The 17,974-nt window shown below is 39.0% G+C and overlaps 1 protein-coding gene across 1 annotated transcript; it reads left to right on the forward strand.

Moving 5' to 3' along the window:
* The first annotated feature begins 9,405 nt into the window (after window positions 1-9,405).
* LOC104451983 (LEAF RUST 10 DISEASE-RESISTANCE LOCUS RECEPTOR-LIKE PROTEIN KINASE-like 2.1) lies at window positions 9,406-12,279 on the forward strand. Its single transcript, XM_018875605.2, has 3 exons — window positions 9,406-10,253; window positions 10,857-10,895; window positions 10,979-12,279. The coding sequence occupies exons 1-3, from the start codon at window positions 9,488-9,490 to the stop codon at window positions 12,118-12,120; spliced, it is 1,947 nt and encodes a 648-aa protein (XP_018731150.2). The 5' UTR covers window positions 9,406-9,487; the 3' UTR covers window positions 12,121-12,279.
* Window positions 12,280-17,974: the final 5,695 nt, after the last annotated feature.

Consider the following 17,974-nt stretch of genomic DNA (forward strand, 5'->3'; position numbering starts at 1 on the left):
GACATGAAGAAAGAAATTTCGGGGTAGAGGTAGGCGACTTGTATGACGCGGTTGTAGTCGGAGTGGTATCCACCTCAATAGCATCCTAAGTGATCCTATGTGGCCTAGGTTCGGCGGCAGGTTGTATGTGCCATGGTGTAGTGCAATGCAGAAAACACAGGCATGACAATTTATAAGCAATCAACACTTCATACATAAAAAATAAATCATACATTCTTACGCCTTACTGCAAGACAAATGTGAGCAAACACTTCCCCTTATATCTCTCACTCTGCAGAAACATTTAACACATTTAATGTTAGGGACGTACTTGAAATTCTCGCCGCTAAACAAAAATATTTTTTTGAACAAGATTAATTTTGGCCTAAGTCCTCTAAGATCTAAAATCAATTCCCCAGTGGAGTCGCCAAGCTGTCGCGACCTACCCTCGGGGGGAGGGAATAGGTTTAGGGGTATTGCCTAAGGAATGGGCATAAAGCTCATGATTAGGCACGGGCTCTCCCAAGCCCATACCCGTGTGACATTGGGATATTTTTTTTTATGAATTTTGTACAAAATGAGTCGCCACTAGCTTATTGGGGTCGGCTAGAAACCAAGTGAGGCATGAGAGTGTGCCTCACTTCCTACGCAACTAGAGAATCTAGGGTCGTGGACTTGATTACACTAATTAACCAATTAGTGCATTTTCAGTACCTAATCTTGTTCATTTTAACAAAATGATTTTTGGCAGGCAGTTTGGATTGATTTTATACTTATTCACTAACATGTGAGGTGATCATGTAGGTACGCAGTCATTAAGGTGATAAATAGCAACCAAGCTCCTAATTGCCCAGTAAAATTAGTGCATACAACTTAGCAACTATAAACATACTTAAACATGTAAATTAAACTCGTGACATAATCAAAGTGCAAGCAAATAAAGATCTAATTACACTAAGAAGGCAAGACATGACAATTCCCTACCAAACCCTACAATTTTTAGATTTTCGAAAAAAAAAATTAATTAATTCATTTAAAATTTTAAAATAAAAAATTAATTTTTTTATAATTTTTATAATTTTTTTAAATTAAGAAAAAGGTTAAATTTTTTAAAGCTTTCTGAGTTTTTGAATTTTAGGAGACTTTTGGAATTATTTTTTCAAACTGTTTCTTTACCAAAACTAATTCAAATGGTAACAATAATCAAAGCACCTAGCATCCCTTCTAACACCAATCCACCCCGACCGGCGCAAATCAACGGCGGCCATCTAACTTCGACGGCTGCTAAACCATTTTTGGATGCAAACATCCCTGGCTCAAACACACATGATTACTTCACAAATAAAAAAGCATGAAATCGCGATGAAAACATAAAAGACAGGCATGGTCCAACATATATATGAACAAGCGCAAATTAGACCGAGTTTGAATGTAGGTTGCTTCTCGGTTCTCCTTAAGACATTTTGTCAAACATTGGGTGTGCAGCAACTAAAAGGGGCATACGGGCTCACTCGACGCTCGGATTCGAGTAAAGATCAACATAATATGCACAGGCAACACTCACTATCCACTAAGGGACATATATTACACTCGAACATATGTGAACACAGTAAGTATCTTCAGCCACAACATACTCACAAACTCGAATCTCTTTCAGGTATTTCATCAACCGGTTAGCACACACAAATGAACCAAATGATTTTCGGCTTGATATGGACTCGACACAAACCTAGACGTCTATCAACATATACTAAGACATATACTAGGACATTGAAAAGCATTCATAGAAGACCAATGGGGCCGGAGCTCGCGCGAACTGATCAGCCGTGAGCTTCGGCCTGAGACCTCAAAAAGAAGCACAAGGCTTAGAGAAGCCTACCTGGTTCGGACGGCGAGTAATGAGCGCACTTCAAGCGATGACGAAACGCTCTCTCAGTCTCACTCTCTCCCTTTGGCTCGCCCTTTACTCTCTTTGCTCTCTCTCGACCCCAAAGACCAGCCCAGCACCCCCCTCTTCTCTTTGCTCTCTTCCTTTTAAGCTCGGCCAACGACAGGCGCGCATGTCTCCTGCCACCGCCAGCTTGTCGCGGCCGCTTGATCTCCGACCCTGGGATCACGCCGTCCTCTGCCTTCACGATCCTCTGGCCTCGCGATCCTCTGCTCCTCTGTTTGTACCCTCCTCTTTTCTCCTTTTTTGCAGAAGCGTGGATGTTGTGAGGGGAGGAAGATGATCTATGCACGGGCCGGGTTGAAATAAAAGGAGATGGGCCAGCCCAAGTGCAAAAAAGGAAAAGGAAAAGAGATATGTGGACAAGCCCATGCACGAAGAAAGACCCATATACTCGGCCTCATTCGATTTTTATACCTTTTAATGAATCTGAATTTTTTTTAACTCTTTTTTTGAATAATAACCTTTTTTTGTGTGACTAATTCCTAACCTTTAACACTACTTTAAATTAATTAATTTAGGTGAAATTTAGGTGTCAACAATTAACGAGCAAACTTCCATGAATTGAAGCTCTCTAAGCGTAGAGAGAGAGAGAGAGGGAGAGAGAGAGAGAGAGAGAGAGAGAGAGAGAGAGAGAGAGAGAGGCGCCAACGTCTCGATATGGGACTCTCGAATTGAGAATTGCTTTGATGTAGAAGGGATAGTGAGAAAATCAAGAGACGTGGTAACGTATTTATATACACGACGAAAGAGGTCTCTTAAAATTCCTTCCAGGGGTAGGCTTGCTAGGCAGATAAGGGAAGGACTCTTGTTAGAATTCAGGCATGTTTTGCTTTGAGAAGGTCTTCATCAACTGTGCATATAATAGATTTATTACGTGATATAGGGCATGTCATTGCAATGTACATTCTCCTTAATTTTTTCAAATATATGAAATAGTCTTTTAAGATAATTAATTTAATCACAACCAAAATCGCCCATTTTAGATTTTTGAATTGCAAGCTTCATTTTACAGTAAAGTTAACACAAGTGACTTTCCATAAAAAGGAAAAAAACAAGGTTTCTTGAAAGAGAAAATAATTGCGTGACAATTTTTAATCTATTGTGAGAATAATAATAAAATCAAATGATATATAATTATAAATTGTTGTAGGGTCAATTCCTTCAAGAATTTATGGTTCATAACAAGTTGTTATTTTCGCAGTAACTCGTTGGACTATTATGCGAGCAAAACTCTTTTTGAAGGGACTAAAATTTCCCTCCAAAAATAAATTAAAATCGGTCAAGCACCTTGATTTGTAAAGAATTAGCTATTAACGTGGCATTGGAAAAATCCATGGAACCATCTTTAACGGCAGCATGCAAACTTTCCAATGAGGTAATTGCTAGGAAATGATAAAAAAAGTCATAAATATATTACAATTATGTCAATTCAGTTCTAAACATTTTTTAGCCAATTCAGTCTTAAACGTTTTACAATTATGTCATTAGTTCATCTGCTCAAATTTGACTGGCTAGCGTTGACGTGAATGTTGGTCGGTCAGCTGACAATGATGGGGACAACTATTAATAATATTTTATTTTATTTTTTGATTTTTTATTAATTTTTTTTATTTTTCTTTCCTTTTTATTTTTCCTTTTCCTTTTATTATCTTCATTCTTTTTCCCTTTTTCCCCACAGTGGCCAATGAGGCTCCGGTAAGACTCGTCGGCCATTTGACGAGGGCCGCATCTTGTTGACCATAGTTGGTGAGGGTAGTGGCCCTTGCTCGGCCTCACCTAAATTTGGGCAAGGCCTAGGGGTTGTAGGCGAGGCTAGCCTAGCCATGTGCTAAGGCGATCTCGCCTATGGCTAGTGTGGAGATGGCCGCCTTCGTGAGGGCTTGGGTGATGGCCCTAATTGCATCTAATGAGAAGAAACCTGACGTGATGCCATCTTGATTAGCTGATTTAACTGTATGTTTGCCTATTTATGGCTTTATCTTTGGACATTAACATAATGCAATGCCACCTGCTCCTCGTCCTTTACTTGACGGCGGTGTCTCCTTTTGCCGGCAGCTCTCTCTCCAATTGCACCCATATTTTTTCCCTTTTGCATTTATCGTCGATAAATATTTTGTGAGAATAAAATTTATGAGTTTTTCTTGCCATGTTGTTAGTAGGCTTAACCATATGCCTATTTTGGACTTGAACAGGTCCTTAAGAGGCTCAAGAAAAAAACAAGGGAAAGAACCCTCGAGAGGTGAAATTTCTCACTGTCTTAAGTATTCATACTCACCCGGAAAGAAAAATCTGTATGGAAACTTGGGGTGCGAGGCGTCCAGACACTAGGCCATTAAAAATAAGGAACGTAGTTTGGCAAGACTCTCGGTAAACCAGACTACCTTGGAGGTGAAAACACCTTTGGAAGATAGGATGCTAACAAGGTTAACATGCAAATGACTATCAATCAGGATAAATGTTTTCCGGGAATAAAATTTATGGGCTTTTCTGCCATGTCGGCAGGAGGCATATCAAACGCACTGCTGATCCAACGACTAATAATCACTGTTAATAAATGACTTACAAGCATTGTCAATCATTCTACATCACGGAAAGAGGTCAATAGTTTTGAAAGCTAACTTTTCTGATTTCTTGATTTCCCATCTAACTTTAAAAACTCAGTAGACCTTGGCGTGTGACACACCGTCATATTTTTCTCTTTTAATATCAAACGCTCTGTTGATCCAACGACTAATAATTACTGTTAATAAATGACTTACAAGCATTGTCAATCATTCTACATCACGGAAAGAGTTCAATAGTTTTGAAAGCTAACTTTTCTGATTTCTTGATTTCCCATCTAACTTTAAAGACTCAGTAGACCTTTGCGTGTGACACACCATCATATTTTTTTCTTTTAAAATGGCATATGTCCTAAAGTAATATTAAATATCTCCCACCCATCCGTGGATAGCGTAGTTGATTGAGATCCCTCTTCTAATGACGGAGGTCAAGGATTTGAAACCCTGTGCTTGTTAGCGATTAAAGCGGGGACTTTGGCGATGGGTTGCTGGGCCAGTTTCCCTCGAGATATAATCGCTGTTGGGCCTCCATCGCGGAGGCCCGTGAGACCCAAAATCGGCATAAGCCGACAAGGGCGGCTTTGGCAGATCCTCGGTCACAAAAAAAAAAAAAACTCCCGAGTTTGAATTAAATTTTCGGGGTGTCAACTCCGAATCTTACGGAAATTGTTTCCCTGTTGACGCCGCTCAAGATAACAACGACAAACAAAAAGGAAAGTCTAAAGTGAGCTTTCTTCTTTGACTTGGTCAACACGAGTGCAAGAAAGAAATAAAAGACATGGATGTCTTCCTCGAGGGAAGGCGGTTCTACATTCCTATATTGGTGTCAGACTTGATTTCATGTCTCTGCGCATACGTTGAAATGTGGGTCAGGGACGCATTTTCATGCCTTCTGGATCGCGAGCTATTTTGGCCGTAATCCAAGACTTCCATAAATTACATCCCAATGAAACTGAAAAGTGTTTTTACAAAAAATTTATCGGTAAAATTAGCTAATTCCTTTATCACATCGAGAAATTATTTTGCGAGAAGTTATGGAGTTAAATATGCGTGAGTTATTAAATGTGATTGGGGATTGGAGAAAAATGAGAGTGTATGGGTGATTCGAGTATGGTTATAATTTCTATTGTATTACTTGATTTTTAAAAGAAGTCATTGCTACCAACGTTACTACGATTGAAGCATGAAAATCCGGTGTTCGATTGATTTTTTCTATCTATTATATTATTCAATCATTTGCTTTCATAATAAGTAGCCCAAAATTTATTAAATCCTTGATTTAAAATCAAATGACTATTTCTCGTATATATGAGCAATTCCGCAAGTGTTGCACCATATTTGATGTTTCCTTAAATGAAGAAGTGAAAGTCTAATTTTCTTATTATTTTAGAACATATTTGATTTGTGGAAAAGAAAAAAATTATTTAATGAGAATGAAAATATCAGAAATCATATTTTCATTTTAGGCAAAAAAAATAATGAAAAATGAAAAAAATTACATCATGTGAGCTTTAATGAAAGCTTGCTTCAGAAATTGTTTGCGATCATCTCCTTGTTTCATGGGGGTTTTTTTTTTTTTCCTTAGACAATAATGACGACGTAAATTTCCACAATTCTTACGAATTAAGTATATATATGCTTGATTTTTGTTCTATATACCAAATTTCGCTTGGATGAATATTTATTGGTAACAGAAGAATAGCTCTCTACAAGTAAATATTTTGTGAAAGTAAAATGTCCCCATGCCGACAACTCTAAGTCTCTTTCTTTCGAATTCGACATCCAACTTTAATAATTTCTCCTTTTCACATGGATAGGACCTTTTTTTTTTCCTTTTTGTCGAAGACTAAGACTTTTTTTTTTTTTTTTTGGTAAAGAGACTAAGACTTTTTGTCCGCAATCGAAGACTAAGACTTAGAAAGTTAGAAAAGCACACCCTGGCGGGGGCGCACCATCATCCTTTTTTGATCCCCTTTTAAAAATACTTATGTCCCAAAGTAGCACATAATCTATTAAATTCGTAATTTATAAGTAAGGGACTATTTTTTTTTTTTTTTTTGGTAAAGAAGTAAGGACTATTTTCATATATATAATTCCGCAAGTATTGCACTATACAACATTATATTTAGGGCATGTTTGGTAACGATTCTGTTCCCAAAATAGATTCGTTAAGAAATGATTTTTTTTATTTTGTTCGGGAACAATTTATAAACATTTTAAGCCATTTGGTAATTGTCCAAAATTTCTGATTCTGGAATAGAATTGCGTTTGGTACCGTGCTCATTGATTCTATTCCAAATCAATTTCTTTTAATTTTTAAATAATTATTTTACTTTTTTTCCTTTTTTTTTCCTATTCTTCTTCTTCTTCTTCTTCTTGTGGTCGGCGACCTCACCGGAGCGTTGTTGGTGAGCCTCGCCGAGGCCGGGCAAGGCCCGCTGGCCACCCGCGAGGCTCGGCCTCGCCGGTGGTCGGGCTTGCCTCCAGCGAGCTCGCCGGACCTTGCCTTGGCCTAGCGAGCCTCTAGCGAGCTTGCTGGAGCAATTCCGCAAGTGTTGCACCATATTTGATGTTTCCTTAAATGAAGAAGTGAAAGTCTAATTTTCTTATTATTTTAGAACATATTTGGTTTGTGGAAAAAAAAAAATTATTTAATGAGAATGAAAATATCAGAAATCATATTTTCATTTTAGGCAAAAAAATAATGAAAAAAGAAAAAAAATTACATCATGTGAGCTTTAATGAAAGCTTGCTTCTTTATCTTCATTCAGAAATTGTTTGCGATCATCTCCTTGTTTCATGGGGTTTTTTTTTTTTCCTTAGACAATAATGACGACGTAAATTTCCACAATTCTTACGAATTAAGTATATATATGCTTGATTTTTGTTCTATATACCAAATTCCGCTTGGATGAATATTTATTGGTAACAGAAGAATAGCTCTCTTCAAGTAAATATTTTGTGAAAGTAAAATGTCCCCATGCCGACAACCCTAAGTCTCTTTCTTTCGAATTCGACATCCAACTTTAATAATTTCTCCTTTTCACATGGATAGGACCTTTTTTTCTCCTTTTTGTCGAAGACTAAGACTTTTTTTTTTTGGGTAAAGAGATTAAGACTTTTTTGTCCGCAATCGAAGACTAAGACTTAGAAAGTTAGAAAAGCACACCCTGGCGGGGGCGCACCGTCATCCTTTTTGATCCCCTTTTAAAAATACTTATGTCCCAAAGTAGCACATAATCTATTAAATTCGTAATTTATAAGTAAGGGACTATTTTTTTTTTTTTTTTGATAAAGAAGTAAGGGACTATTTTCGTATATATATAATTCCGCAAGTGTTGCACTATACAACATTATATTTAGGGCGCGTTTGGTAATGATTCTATTCCCGATAATAGATTCTGCTAAGAAATGATTTTTTTTATTTTGTTCCAGGAACAATTTATAAACATTTTAAGTCATTTGGTAACTGTCAAAATTTCTGATTTTATAATAGAATTGCGTTTGGTACCGTGCTCACCGATTCTATTCCAAATCAATTTCTTTTAATTTTTAAATAATTATTTTACTTTTTTTTTCCTATTCTTCTTCTTCTTCTTCTTCTTCTTCTTGTGGCCGGCAACCTCATCGGAGCGTCATTGGTCGAGCCTCGTCAGGGCTGGGCAAGGCCCGCCTGACCACCGGCGAGGCTCGGCCTCGCCGGTGGTTGTGCTTGCCTCCAGCGAGCTCGCCGGACCTCGCCTTGGCCTAGCGAGCCTCTAGCGAGGTTGCTGGACCAATTGCTGGCGACCGGCGGACGGTGACAGCGGTGGCGGCGGAGGACAGCTGCGGCAGGGGCGGATAGCGGATGGTGGTGGCGGACGGCATTCGCGGGGTGGCGATAGATGAAGAAGAAGAAGAGAAAATTGAAGAAGACTTGATTCTCGGATTTGTTCCCAGAACAAAAATCAATTTTTATTTTTATTTTTGATTCCACTCCAAATCTGTTCTTAGGAACAAAATTTTTACTAAATGCGATTCTATTTACAAAGCTCCCGAGAACAAAAATCAGAATTAATCACTATTGGGATGGTTATCAAACAGCACCTTAGCATTGCCTTCAGATATTGATGCAATTTTGTATGTGCTTATCGTAGCTTTATGCAACCTCCTTTCGATTAAAAGTTCTCTCTAGTAACTCTTCTTGAGTGGTTGGATAAGATAGATGGATGAATTGGAGACGTGAGGAGAGCTTACGGAGCAAGCTCTTTCTACTACCAGTCATTGGAGGGGCTTCAATCATCAAGCTAGAGAATATGTTGTTTTTAAGATCATTTAGCTCACAAAGCAAGCTCTTTCTACCCTCCGTCGCTGGAGGGGCTTTAACCATCAAGCCCAAAAATATGTTATTTTTAAGATTAATTCTATAAAAATCCAAAATTGGTAGATTTGTAATTAATTTTTAACTATCAAAAAACCCCAACTTAAAATACTTGCAAAAATTTACTTAAAACTATCAAAAAGTTTCAAATCGATACATTTGTAACAATTTTATTTTTCATTAGTTTCCGTTAAATTTGATTGATACTACAAAAAAAGAAAAACCACAAATTTGTATACCGGTTATATATGGAGGGCAAAACCCTAAATTGGTATACTCATCAATTATCATATGTCATCAAACTCAGTAATTTAACAGATAAATTTAATGAAATCTAATAAATGTTAAATTTATTATGAATGTACAAATTTGAGATTTTTTATAATATTAGCATGTTGCCACGTCACCTTCCCAAAAAAAAGCTTAGTGGAACTAAGAGGGAAAACTATAGCCATTGTTCAGTACTCGCCAATCTTGCTATCGTGCATTATCATCTGCTGCTATTCTCGGTTCATTCTCGCTCTCGTCACCTATAAATCGAAACTACTCCTCACTGGACGCTGGTCTAGTTAACTGAGAGTAGTTACTTTTTCCATTCTCTCCCATCCACTCTCAATCTCCACCACCAACCCCCCAATGCACCGCCACCTGCTCCTCCTCTTCACGGCAGCGACCGTCCTCCTCCTCCTCCCGATGGCGTCGTCTCTCTCTGCCGGCGAATCTCTCTCCAACTGCAGCCGAACCTTCAGCTGCGGCAACGTCGTAAACGTCTCCTACCCCTTCACCGGCGGTGACCGCCCCTCCCATTGCGGCCCGCCGGAGTTCCGCCTCAGCTGCAACGGCTCCTACCCCGAGCTCACCGCCGACTCCCTCACATACAGCGTCCGGGAACTCAACCAGACTCGCCGATCGCTCATTCTCTCAAGAGCCGATCTTAATGCCAGCAACGGCTGCTTGCGGCAATACGCCAACACCACTCTCAACTCCACCATCTTCACCTTCGCTAGCGACGGCGAAGACCTCACCTTGTTTTATGAGTGTTCAAACTTGACGAACATCAATCCCGATAATCAGTTCACTTGCAAGATCAATGGGATCGATATGGACAGCTATTACTTGATCGGTGCTGTCCCCACTGACCTGATTCTTAATGGGAGCAAGTGTGAAGTGAGCGTCACGGTCCCAATTCAGCCGTTCATGGTGAAGACGGTTCCCTACACAATCCAGTGGAACGCCTGGCTCAAAGGGGTTCTGATGGAGGGTTTTGAGGTGAATTACACGAATCCGTACGAGGATCAGTGCGTGATGTGTGGTGGGATTGGGGGGGAGTGTGGGTTCGACTCTGATCAGGGGAAGCCCATTTGTATTTGTGGCGACCAAATTTGTCCCACATCCGCCGCAGGTACTTCAATTGACCCACTTTCTGTTCGTTCAAATGAATCGGATGACATGCTGCGGAATTGCTGATCTGAAACTGAGTCATTTTCTTATCATGCATGCTAGTTTCCCCCTTGCACCTTTTACTTTAGTGAAGGAACAGCAGAGAAGATTTTTGATGAGGCCCGAGGCTAGAACAGATAGCTCCCTTGTTATAGATAGATGGAAAAGGATGTGGCATTCCAATCCAATCGAAGGGCAGAGGAAGTCACTTGAAATAGATCAATATCACTTTATGGACAGTTTATGGATAATTTCCAACACTAAAAGGATTTCATGTCTTGAATATGATTTGAAAATGAGGACAAGGTTTTCACTCTTTGGGTGTTTACTATTAGCAATTCCTACACACTTAATTTGCACCGGATTCTTGTTAGGTTGATAAGATAATAGTTTTTGGACTACTTCGAGAGTAATATATATTGCTGTGAGTTATAAATTTTTAGGAGTGGATCCCATAATAATTTATAATTATTTATTATTTGATTTTTTGTGATTCAGAATAGACTGTTATTCTCACAGTAAATTAAAGACTGTCACTTAATCATTTCTCTTTCTGTAATTGTAGAGTACGAAGGATCCAGTTGGAGGAGAAAACTTATCATAGGTAAACATCTCTTTGATATTGCTGGATTTGTATCTCTTGCTTTGTTAGATCACTAATATCTTTTAAGGGATTCAAAATGATAGGTGGAGCATCTGCTACTGTTGCTTCGATATCTACAATTGCCATCTTTTTCACATTGAAGGTTCTACTCTTCAAGAACAAGAAAGATGGCGAAGTTGAGCAGTTGATAGGAATCCTTGGATCTCTTGTCCCAAGAAGATATCGATATACTGATTTGAAGAAAATGACAAAATCATTTTCAGAGAAACTTGGTCAAGGAGGATTTGGTGCAGTGTATAAAGGAAAGACTAGAGATGGTTGTCTTGTGGCAGTGAAAATTCTGACAGAGTTGAAAAGTAGCCCAAAAGAATTTATCAATGAAGTTGTGAGCATTAGTAGAACTTCTCACATTAATGTAATTACTCTCTTAGGTTTTTGTTACGAAGGGAAGAAGAGAGCTCTAGTATTCGAGTACATGCCTAATGGTTCGTTGGATAAGTTCATATATTCAGGAAGAGCTTTAAATATGAGTAGTTCCTTGGAATGGAAAATACTATATCAAATTGCAATTGGCATTGCTCGTGGGCTAGAGTATCTGCATCGAGGTTGTAATATCAGAATCTTGCATTTCGATATAAAACCTCAGAACATCTTGCTCGATAGAGATTTTACCCCCAAGATTTCGGATTTCGGCCTTGCTAAACTTTGTCATGGACGAGAGAGTGCTGTATCAACTCTCGGCATGAGAGGAACGGTTGGATTTATTGCACCAGAAGTTATTTGTCGAAACTTGGGAAGAGTCTCTCACAAGTTTGATGTTTACAGTTACGGAATGTTGGTTCTTGATATGGTAGGCATAAAAAATTTTGACATCAAAGTTTCCAATAACAATGAAATGTACTTTCCAGAATGGATTTATAGGAATTTAGAGCCCGACAAAGATCTGAAATTGCCGATGAATGTGACAGAGGAGGAGGAAGTGCTGGCGAGGAAGATGATCATTGTGAGTTTGTGGTGCATTCAAACCAGTCCATTTGATCGGCCACCAATTGTGAAGGTGATAGAGATGTTGGAAGGAAGCTTTGAATCACTGCAAATGCCGCCGAAGCCCATCATGTATTCTCCATCGCAAGAATTGTCACACCACTGGGAACTGTCGATGTCAAATTCTAATGGAAGCCACGAGGAGGACATGATAGTGGAGAATTTAGAGGAAAACAATTGATGATAAAGTTGTAGTGCACGATATAACTCCTCAAGGTAATTGTCATGCCTTAATTTAGATGGAATATGTTGTTCATAGAGTTGTGATGAAAGTAGAGAGGATGGTTTTGTTGTAATTGCCTGTATATCGTATTCTGGCAAACATTCATGTCGAGATCAATATTTAGAATAATATAACAAATATAGTTTTATATCCATGTGACTTCGGTGACATATTGCTAGCTTAACCGTAAATTTAGTGTGAATGGGACCATATTTTCTAGATGTGTGACACGTCAAAAGCATTTAATTCGTAAACAATCAGCCAGGGAAGATGATAAGAAGAGCACGCTCTTATAATTGATAATCCTACAGGAATAACAGGTTCACTAAAAAAATTCTATAATTAAAAGAATTAACCCCCAATAATATTTTCTGAAACAAAGCTGAGTCTTTGCCATCGGAATTTCTTGAATAATATACCGTCACCTTTTGACAATGCATTTTGGCTTTTTTACAAGCATTAAGCACTTAAAAACATTGCAGCCTGTTGAAAGGGCTGCCTACAATAAGAAATTAAGATCTCTAGGCACAATCAACTATATTTGGGCAAATATGCTGTTCAAAATAGGGAAAATTGTCCAAAAATCCAAAACCTATTGGCCATTTTAGTCTTAAATCTTTTGATGATTTGCCAATTCAATTCTTTTGACCAATGTTAGTCGGAAATTACTAACGTGGATGACGGCAGTCCTACATAACATGGCCGGATCTAAATCGGCTTATGGGCCTTGTAGGGTGTTTTATGCCCCTCAAGGTTTGTGTCATAAACAAGAAAACAGTATGTTTCATATAAAGTTAAGCAAATGAAGCAAATAAAGTATGAAAATAAATCTCATTGAATCATATCTTTACACATGCAACATGGCATTCGGTTGAAGATTGAAAAGCATATATATATACTTCAAATTTTCCTTATCTGGGAGAGTCTCGGGATGAAAGTACTTTTACCTGCCTCGGAGAATTCCCCGGATCAAACTGGCTATTAGCGTAGGCCAAAGGGGCCAAACCCAACTGGAGTAGACGAAAATGGAAGAACTAAAACAATTAGCCTTGCAGAGGCTGTTCCACCCTCCTCCTAAATGGTCCTCCATTTGCTGGCCCTGGCAGAGGAAAGCCAGAATCTCAAAAACACATTGTCGCCCTCCCGAACAAATTTCGGCACACGAGATGAAGAGACAATATTGCAGAAGGGAAAAAACCAAAGCGAAATGCTCAGGCTCACGGCCACAGCCCCTCTCCTTCGATGATGATTCCAAATCCTATCAAATCATGCTCGAGAGATAATTGCTGTAAGTCCTGGCCAGCAGTCTCTGCCCGGGAGTCGGCAAATCCCCTTGAAGAATCGACCCTGGAAGCTGAGGACGGTTATGAGTAGATGTTCCGGACAGCTCCTCTGAATCCATCATCCTTAACCCTGTCGAGAAACCACTATCGATAAATTTCAGGATGCGAGGTGGATCTGACAATGATGAAGATACGGGATCCCCAACTTCTAAACCATGTGCAGCAGGGTCAAACAAGAGGCAATCCCATATCTCAACGTCACGAAGGTTATCTTTTATACTCGATGATCTCCCATATCATAAGTGGCCAGAGAGATTGCAAGCGTTCTATGCTTTATTAGCCACCAAAGCCCTTAGCATCAGAGTTCGCCATTATTATATTCTTTCAACAGCTGTCAGTAAATTCATTGGAAGCCGTCAAGATTGGTGGACGTCTCTTTCTAAAGAGGACATGACAGCCTTTCTGGTCCTACAAGAATTCAATCAAGTGATCCAAATTCTCCATCAATTTTTCATCGACAATCCAGAAAATTTGAAAAAAAGAAATAATTTTTTCTTTTCCAACAAGAGAAGAAATCTCGACAAATACCCCAAAGAAATGCTGAAGCTTTCAGATGTGAGTCTTAAGCCAGTGTTCCTATCATCCATTCCGAAGTAGATAGCTAAATTAGTGAAAGATCTTTTCAAAATCGAAGGGGATAAGTATATTAAAAATTCTAAAACTTGTCACGAAAGTATAATTAAAACCCTAAAACTTTCAAAAAGAGTAATTCAGTCATAATAATTGTCATGAAAATGTAATTTAGTTCTTATATTTTCAAAATGTACAATTCACTCGTAAAAATTACCATGAAAGTATAATTGGGTCCTAAAATTTTCAAAAAGTACAATAAAGTCTTAAAAATTATTGAGTAGGTGCAATCAAGTTTTTTCATTAATTCCGTCTAAATTGACAAAAAAAAATGCCGACAAGTTTTAGAACTTGATTACATCAACTTGACTAGTTTTAAGACTTGATCGCACCAACTTGTCAAGATTTATGACTTGATTTTAATTTTTGAAAATTTTGAGACTCAATTGTACTTTCACGACAAATTTTATGATAAAGTTTTAGGTCTCAATTGTATTTCATGACAAATTTTAGGATTTTAAATGTACTTGTTCCAAATACAGTTTTTCCAAATTGAAATAGAAGAGTCGTTGATGCCACACTCGGCAAACTCCAGTTAGTAATCCATATTGCAATAGTAGAATCGTGTCTTGGAAGAAAAGCAATGAAGGATTACTTGCATGACAAAAGAGAGAATCCAACAAGGCCCATTTAAAGCCTGCTCGCTCAACGATTCCACTGTGACATGCCGCAGTAAATAATAAACGGCATTGACAGACGTTTCATCTGTGATCGAAAAGGACGCTTTGCAGAAAAAAAGAAGCCCTCAAGCCAAGAAAAAGAAATGCATATGTTGCAAACCATTGAGACGAAGACCGGAGTATCTTTCCAAGAAGATGATCCTGAATCAATTTTATACTTCTGGTCAATGATCCAGATCCTGATGATAGCTTTGCTCCTTTTCCCAAGATCCAAAAGCACCAAACATCCAAAGTTTTTGTCAGACCTCTCATGCTCCCAAACCATGCATTCCAATTCATATCTTTCTTTCCAAACATGGCAAGCCCATTTCAATTACTACCCTCGTAGACACCGGCACAGATGCACATATGTTTGATCTTAAAATTCTTCCACAAGAAATTTCGTAAATCCCAAAGTCACCACAAAGTAGGAAAAGTAAATTCTAAACTTATTGTATTTGTGTTAATTTAGTTATAAATCTTTTAATAATACCAATTTAATCATTTTTTTTATTTAGTATCGGTTCAATCTTTCGATTAACTTTGGCGGGATATTGCCGACGTAAACGTAGGTTGGCTTACATGGCACTATCGGTTTGACATGGATAATTTTTAATATTTTTCGATTATTTGCTATTTATTATTTATTCATGTCTTTCTTTTTCCTTTCTTCTTCCTATTCCATTACCGGCCACTAGTCATAGGCGATGGCTGAGCGGGTTGGCCTTGCTTGGGTGAGTATTGATACCTACATCCACATAGAGGGGTACATAAATAATTCACTATAATTGAAGAATCGTGTTATGACTCTAATATTTCCTACACTTAAGCTCTATTTATTTCGTAAAAAATAAATAATTTGGAAAATTTTTCTTTAAAAATGATCACTTGTATTGCTTACCAAAATGAACGAATAAAAATATTTGCATTGTCCAAAAAAACACTTAAACATATATTGTTGTTATAAAAATAATTTTCATTGACCAATTATATTGATGGAAACAGATGATAATCTTCACCAAAATATTTTTGAATTCAAATTATAACCAAAATTTAAAGTATTTATAAATAAACAAATTGGATGTAAAAACACACGACACGAATCACATGTGTAAGCTCAACGCAAAAACTTTTCCACGCGGCCGAACCAAGAAGTCACGTTCTTTATTTTTTTTGTTCTTCGAACGGCGGGTCCAGCAAGGTCACCCTGCGGCTCCTCACGCCTAGGAAAGCCCACGAACTTTATCATTTTCCTCTTATATACTTTGGCCCCACACGCGCGACTAATCCCTTGGTCAAACCGAGATGTTCTTCTCCAACAAAATGAAACAAATCCTTTGCCTATTGAGAGGGAAAACAAATAAAATAAAGAAAAACAAATCAGCAACTTCTTTATTTCAAACCACTTCTCACTCTCGATTTGGATTAAGGAAAGGTTCCCTCGAAGGCCTATTTATTCTACCGTACGAATCGGTGGACATCCTTCAATCCTATACTGAATTCGAGACACATTTTTTCCTGATCTACTTAGTTACATCCACTCTCACTCTCACTCTCACTCTCACCCTCCACCACCACCACCACCCACCGATGCACCGCCACCTGCTCTTCCTCATCACAGCGGCCACCGCCCTCCTCCTCCTCCCCCTGATGGCGTCGTCTCTCTCTGCCAGCAACTCTCTCTCCAACTGCAACCGAACCTTCAGCTGCGGCCCCCTCATAAACGTCTCCTACCCCTTCACCAGCGGCGACTGCCCCGCCCACTGTGGCCCGCCGGAGTTCCACCTCGGCTGGGTCGGCGACTCCCCTGAGCTCACCACCGACTCCCTCACTTACTGCGTCCTCGCACTCGACCAGACTCATCGATCGCTCACTCTCTCGAGAACCGATCTTTACGACAACACCTGCTTGTCGCAATACGCCAACACCACTCTCAACTACACCATCTTCATCTTCGCTAGCGACAACAAAGACCTCACCTTGTTTTATGAGTGTTGGGCCATAAGGACCTCTAATCCCAAGATTCTGTTCAGTTGCGAAATCACTGGGACCGAGACAGGCGGCTCTTACTCGATCGATGTTGTCCCCACTGGTCTGATTCTTAATGAGAGCAGCTGTGACGCAAGTGTCACGATCCCAATCCTGCAGTCCGCGGTGATCTTGCTCACCGCAAATGGGTCGAAGCTCGGGGAGGCTCTGATGGAGGGTTTTGAGGTGAATTACACGAATCCGTACGAGGATCGGTGCGTCATGTGTGGTGGGATTGGCGGGGAGTGAGGGTTTGATTCTGATCAGGGTTACCAAATTTGTCCCACATCGGCCATAGGTACTTCAAGTGACCCACTTTTTGTTCGTCCAAATGAAGCGGATGACCAGCTGCGGGGTTGCTAATCTGAAACTGAGTTGTTTTCTCATCACGCATGCTAGTTTTCTCCCTTGCGCCTTTTACTTTAGTAAGGGAGTAGCCCCAAAGCAGAAGCTGTTTTAAAAAGCTCGAGGTTAGAACAGATTGGTCCCTGTTTATAGGTAGATAGAAAAGCATGGGGCATTCCAATCCAATGGAAGGGTAGAGGAAGTTACTTGAACTAGATTAGTATCACTTTATGGATAGCTTACGGATGATTTCCTACACAGAAAAGACTTCCATGTCTCGAATATGATTGTGCAAATGCGGATATTCACCACACAGGCAAAGTTTTCACTCTTTGGGTGTTTGTTATCGGCAATTTTTGTAATTGTACTCAACCTTGGAAATAATAGATTTTCCTTTCGTAGGATCCACCAGAACATCTCTTTGACATCACTGAATTTGTATCTCTTGCTTTGGTAAAGCACTAATATCTTTTAAGTGATTGAAAATGACAAGTGGAGCATTTGTTGTTGGTGCTTCAATATCTGCAATTACCATCATTTTCACATGGAAGGTTCTACTCTTCAAGAACAAGAAAGATTGTGGAATTGAGCACCTAATGGGAATCCATGGATCTCTTGTTCCAAGAAGATACCGATTTATTGATTTGAAGAAAATGACAAAATCATTTTCAGAGAAACTTGGTCAAGAATGATTTGGTGTAGTGTATGAAGGAAAGATCAAAGATGATTGTCTTGTGGCGGTTAAAATTCTAATAGATTCGAAAAGTGGCCTAGAAGAATTTATCAATGAAGTCGTGAGCATTAGTA

This window comes from Eucalyptus grandis, chromosome 6 (assembly GCF_016545825.1).
Source record: "Eucalyptus grandis isolate ANBG69807.140 chromosome 6, ASM1654582v1, whole genome shotgun sequence".
Classification (NCBI taxonomy): Eukaryota; Viridiplantae; Streptophyta; class Magnoliopsida; order Myrtales; family Myrtaceae; genus Eucalyptus; species Eucalyptus grandis.

Excerpts from the sequence above, each read along its gene's own strand:
- LOC104451983 (XM_018875605.2), top strand. The coding sequence starts at position 9,488 with ATGCACCGCCACCTGCTCCTCCTCTTCACGGCAGCGACCGTCCTCCTC. Across the intron at positions 10,254-10,856 it reads TTGTCCCACATCCGCCGCAG|AGTACGAAGGATCCAGTTGG; the intron begins GTACTTCAATTG and ends CTGTAATTGTAG. Across the intron at positions 10,896-10,978 it reads GAGGAGAAAACTTATCATAG|GTGGAGCATCTGCTACTGTT; the intron begins GTAAACATCTCT and ends TCAAAATGATAG.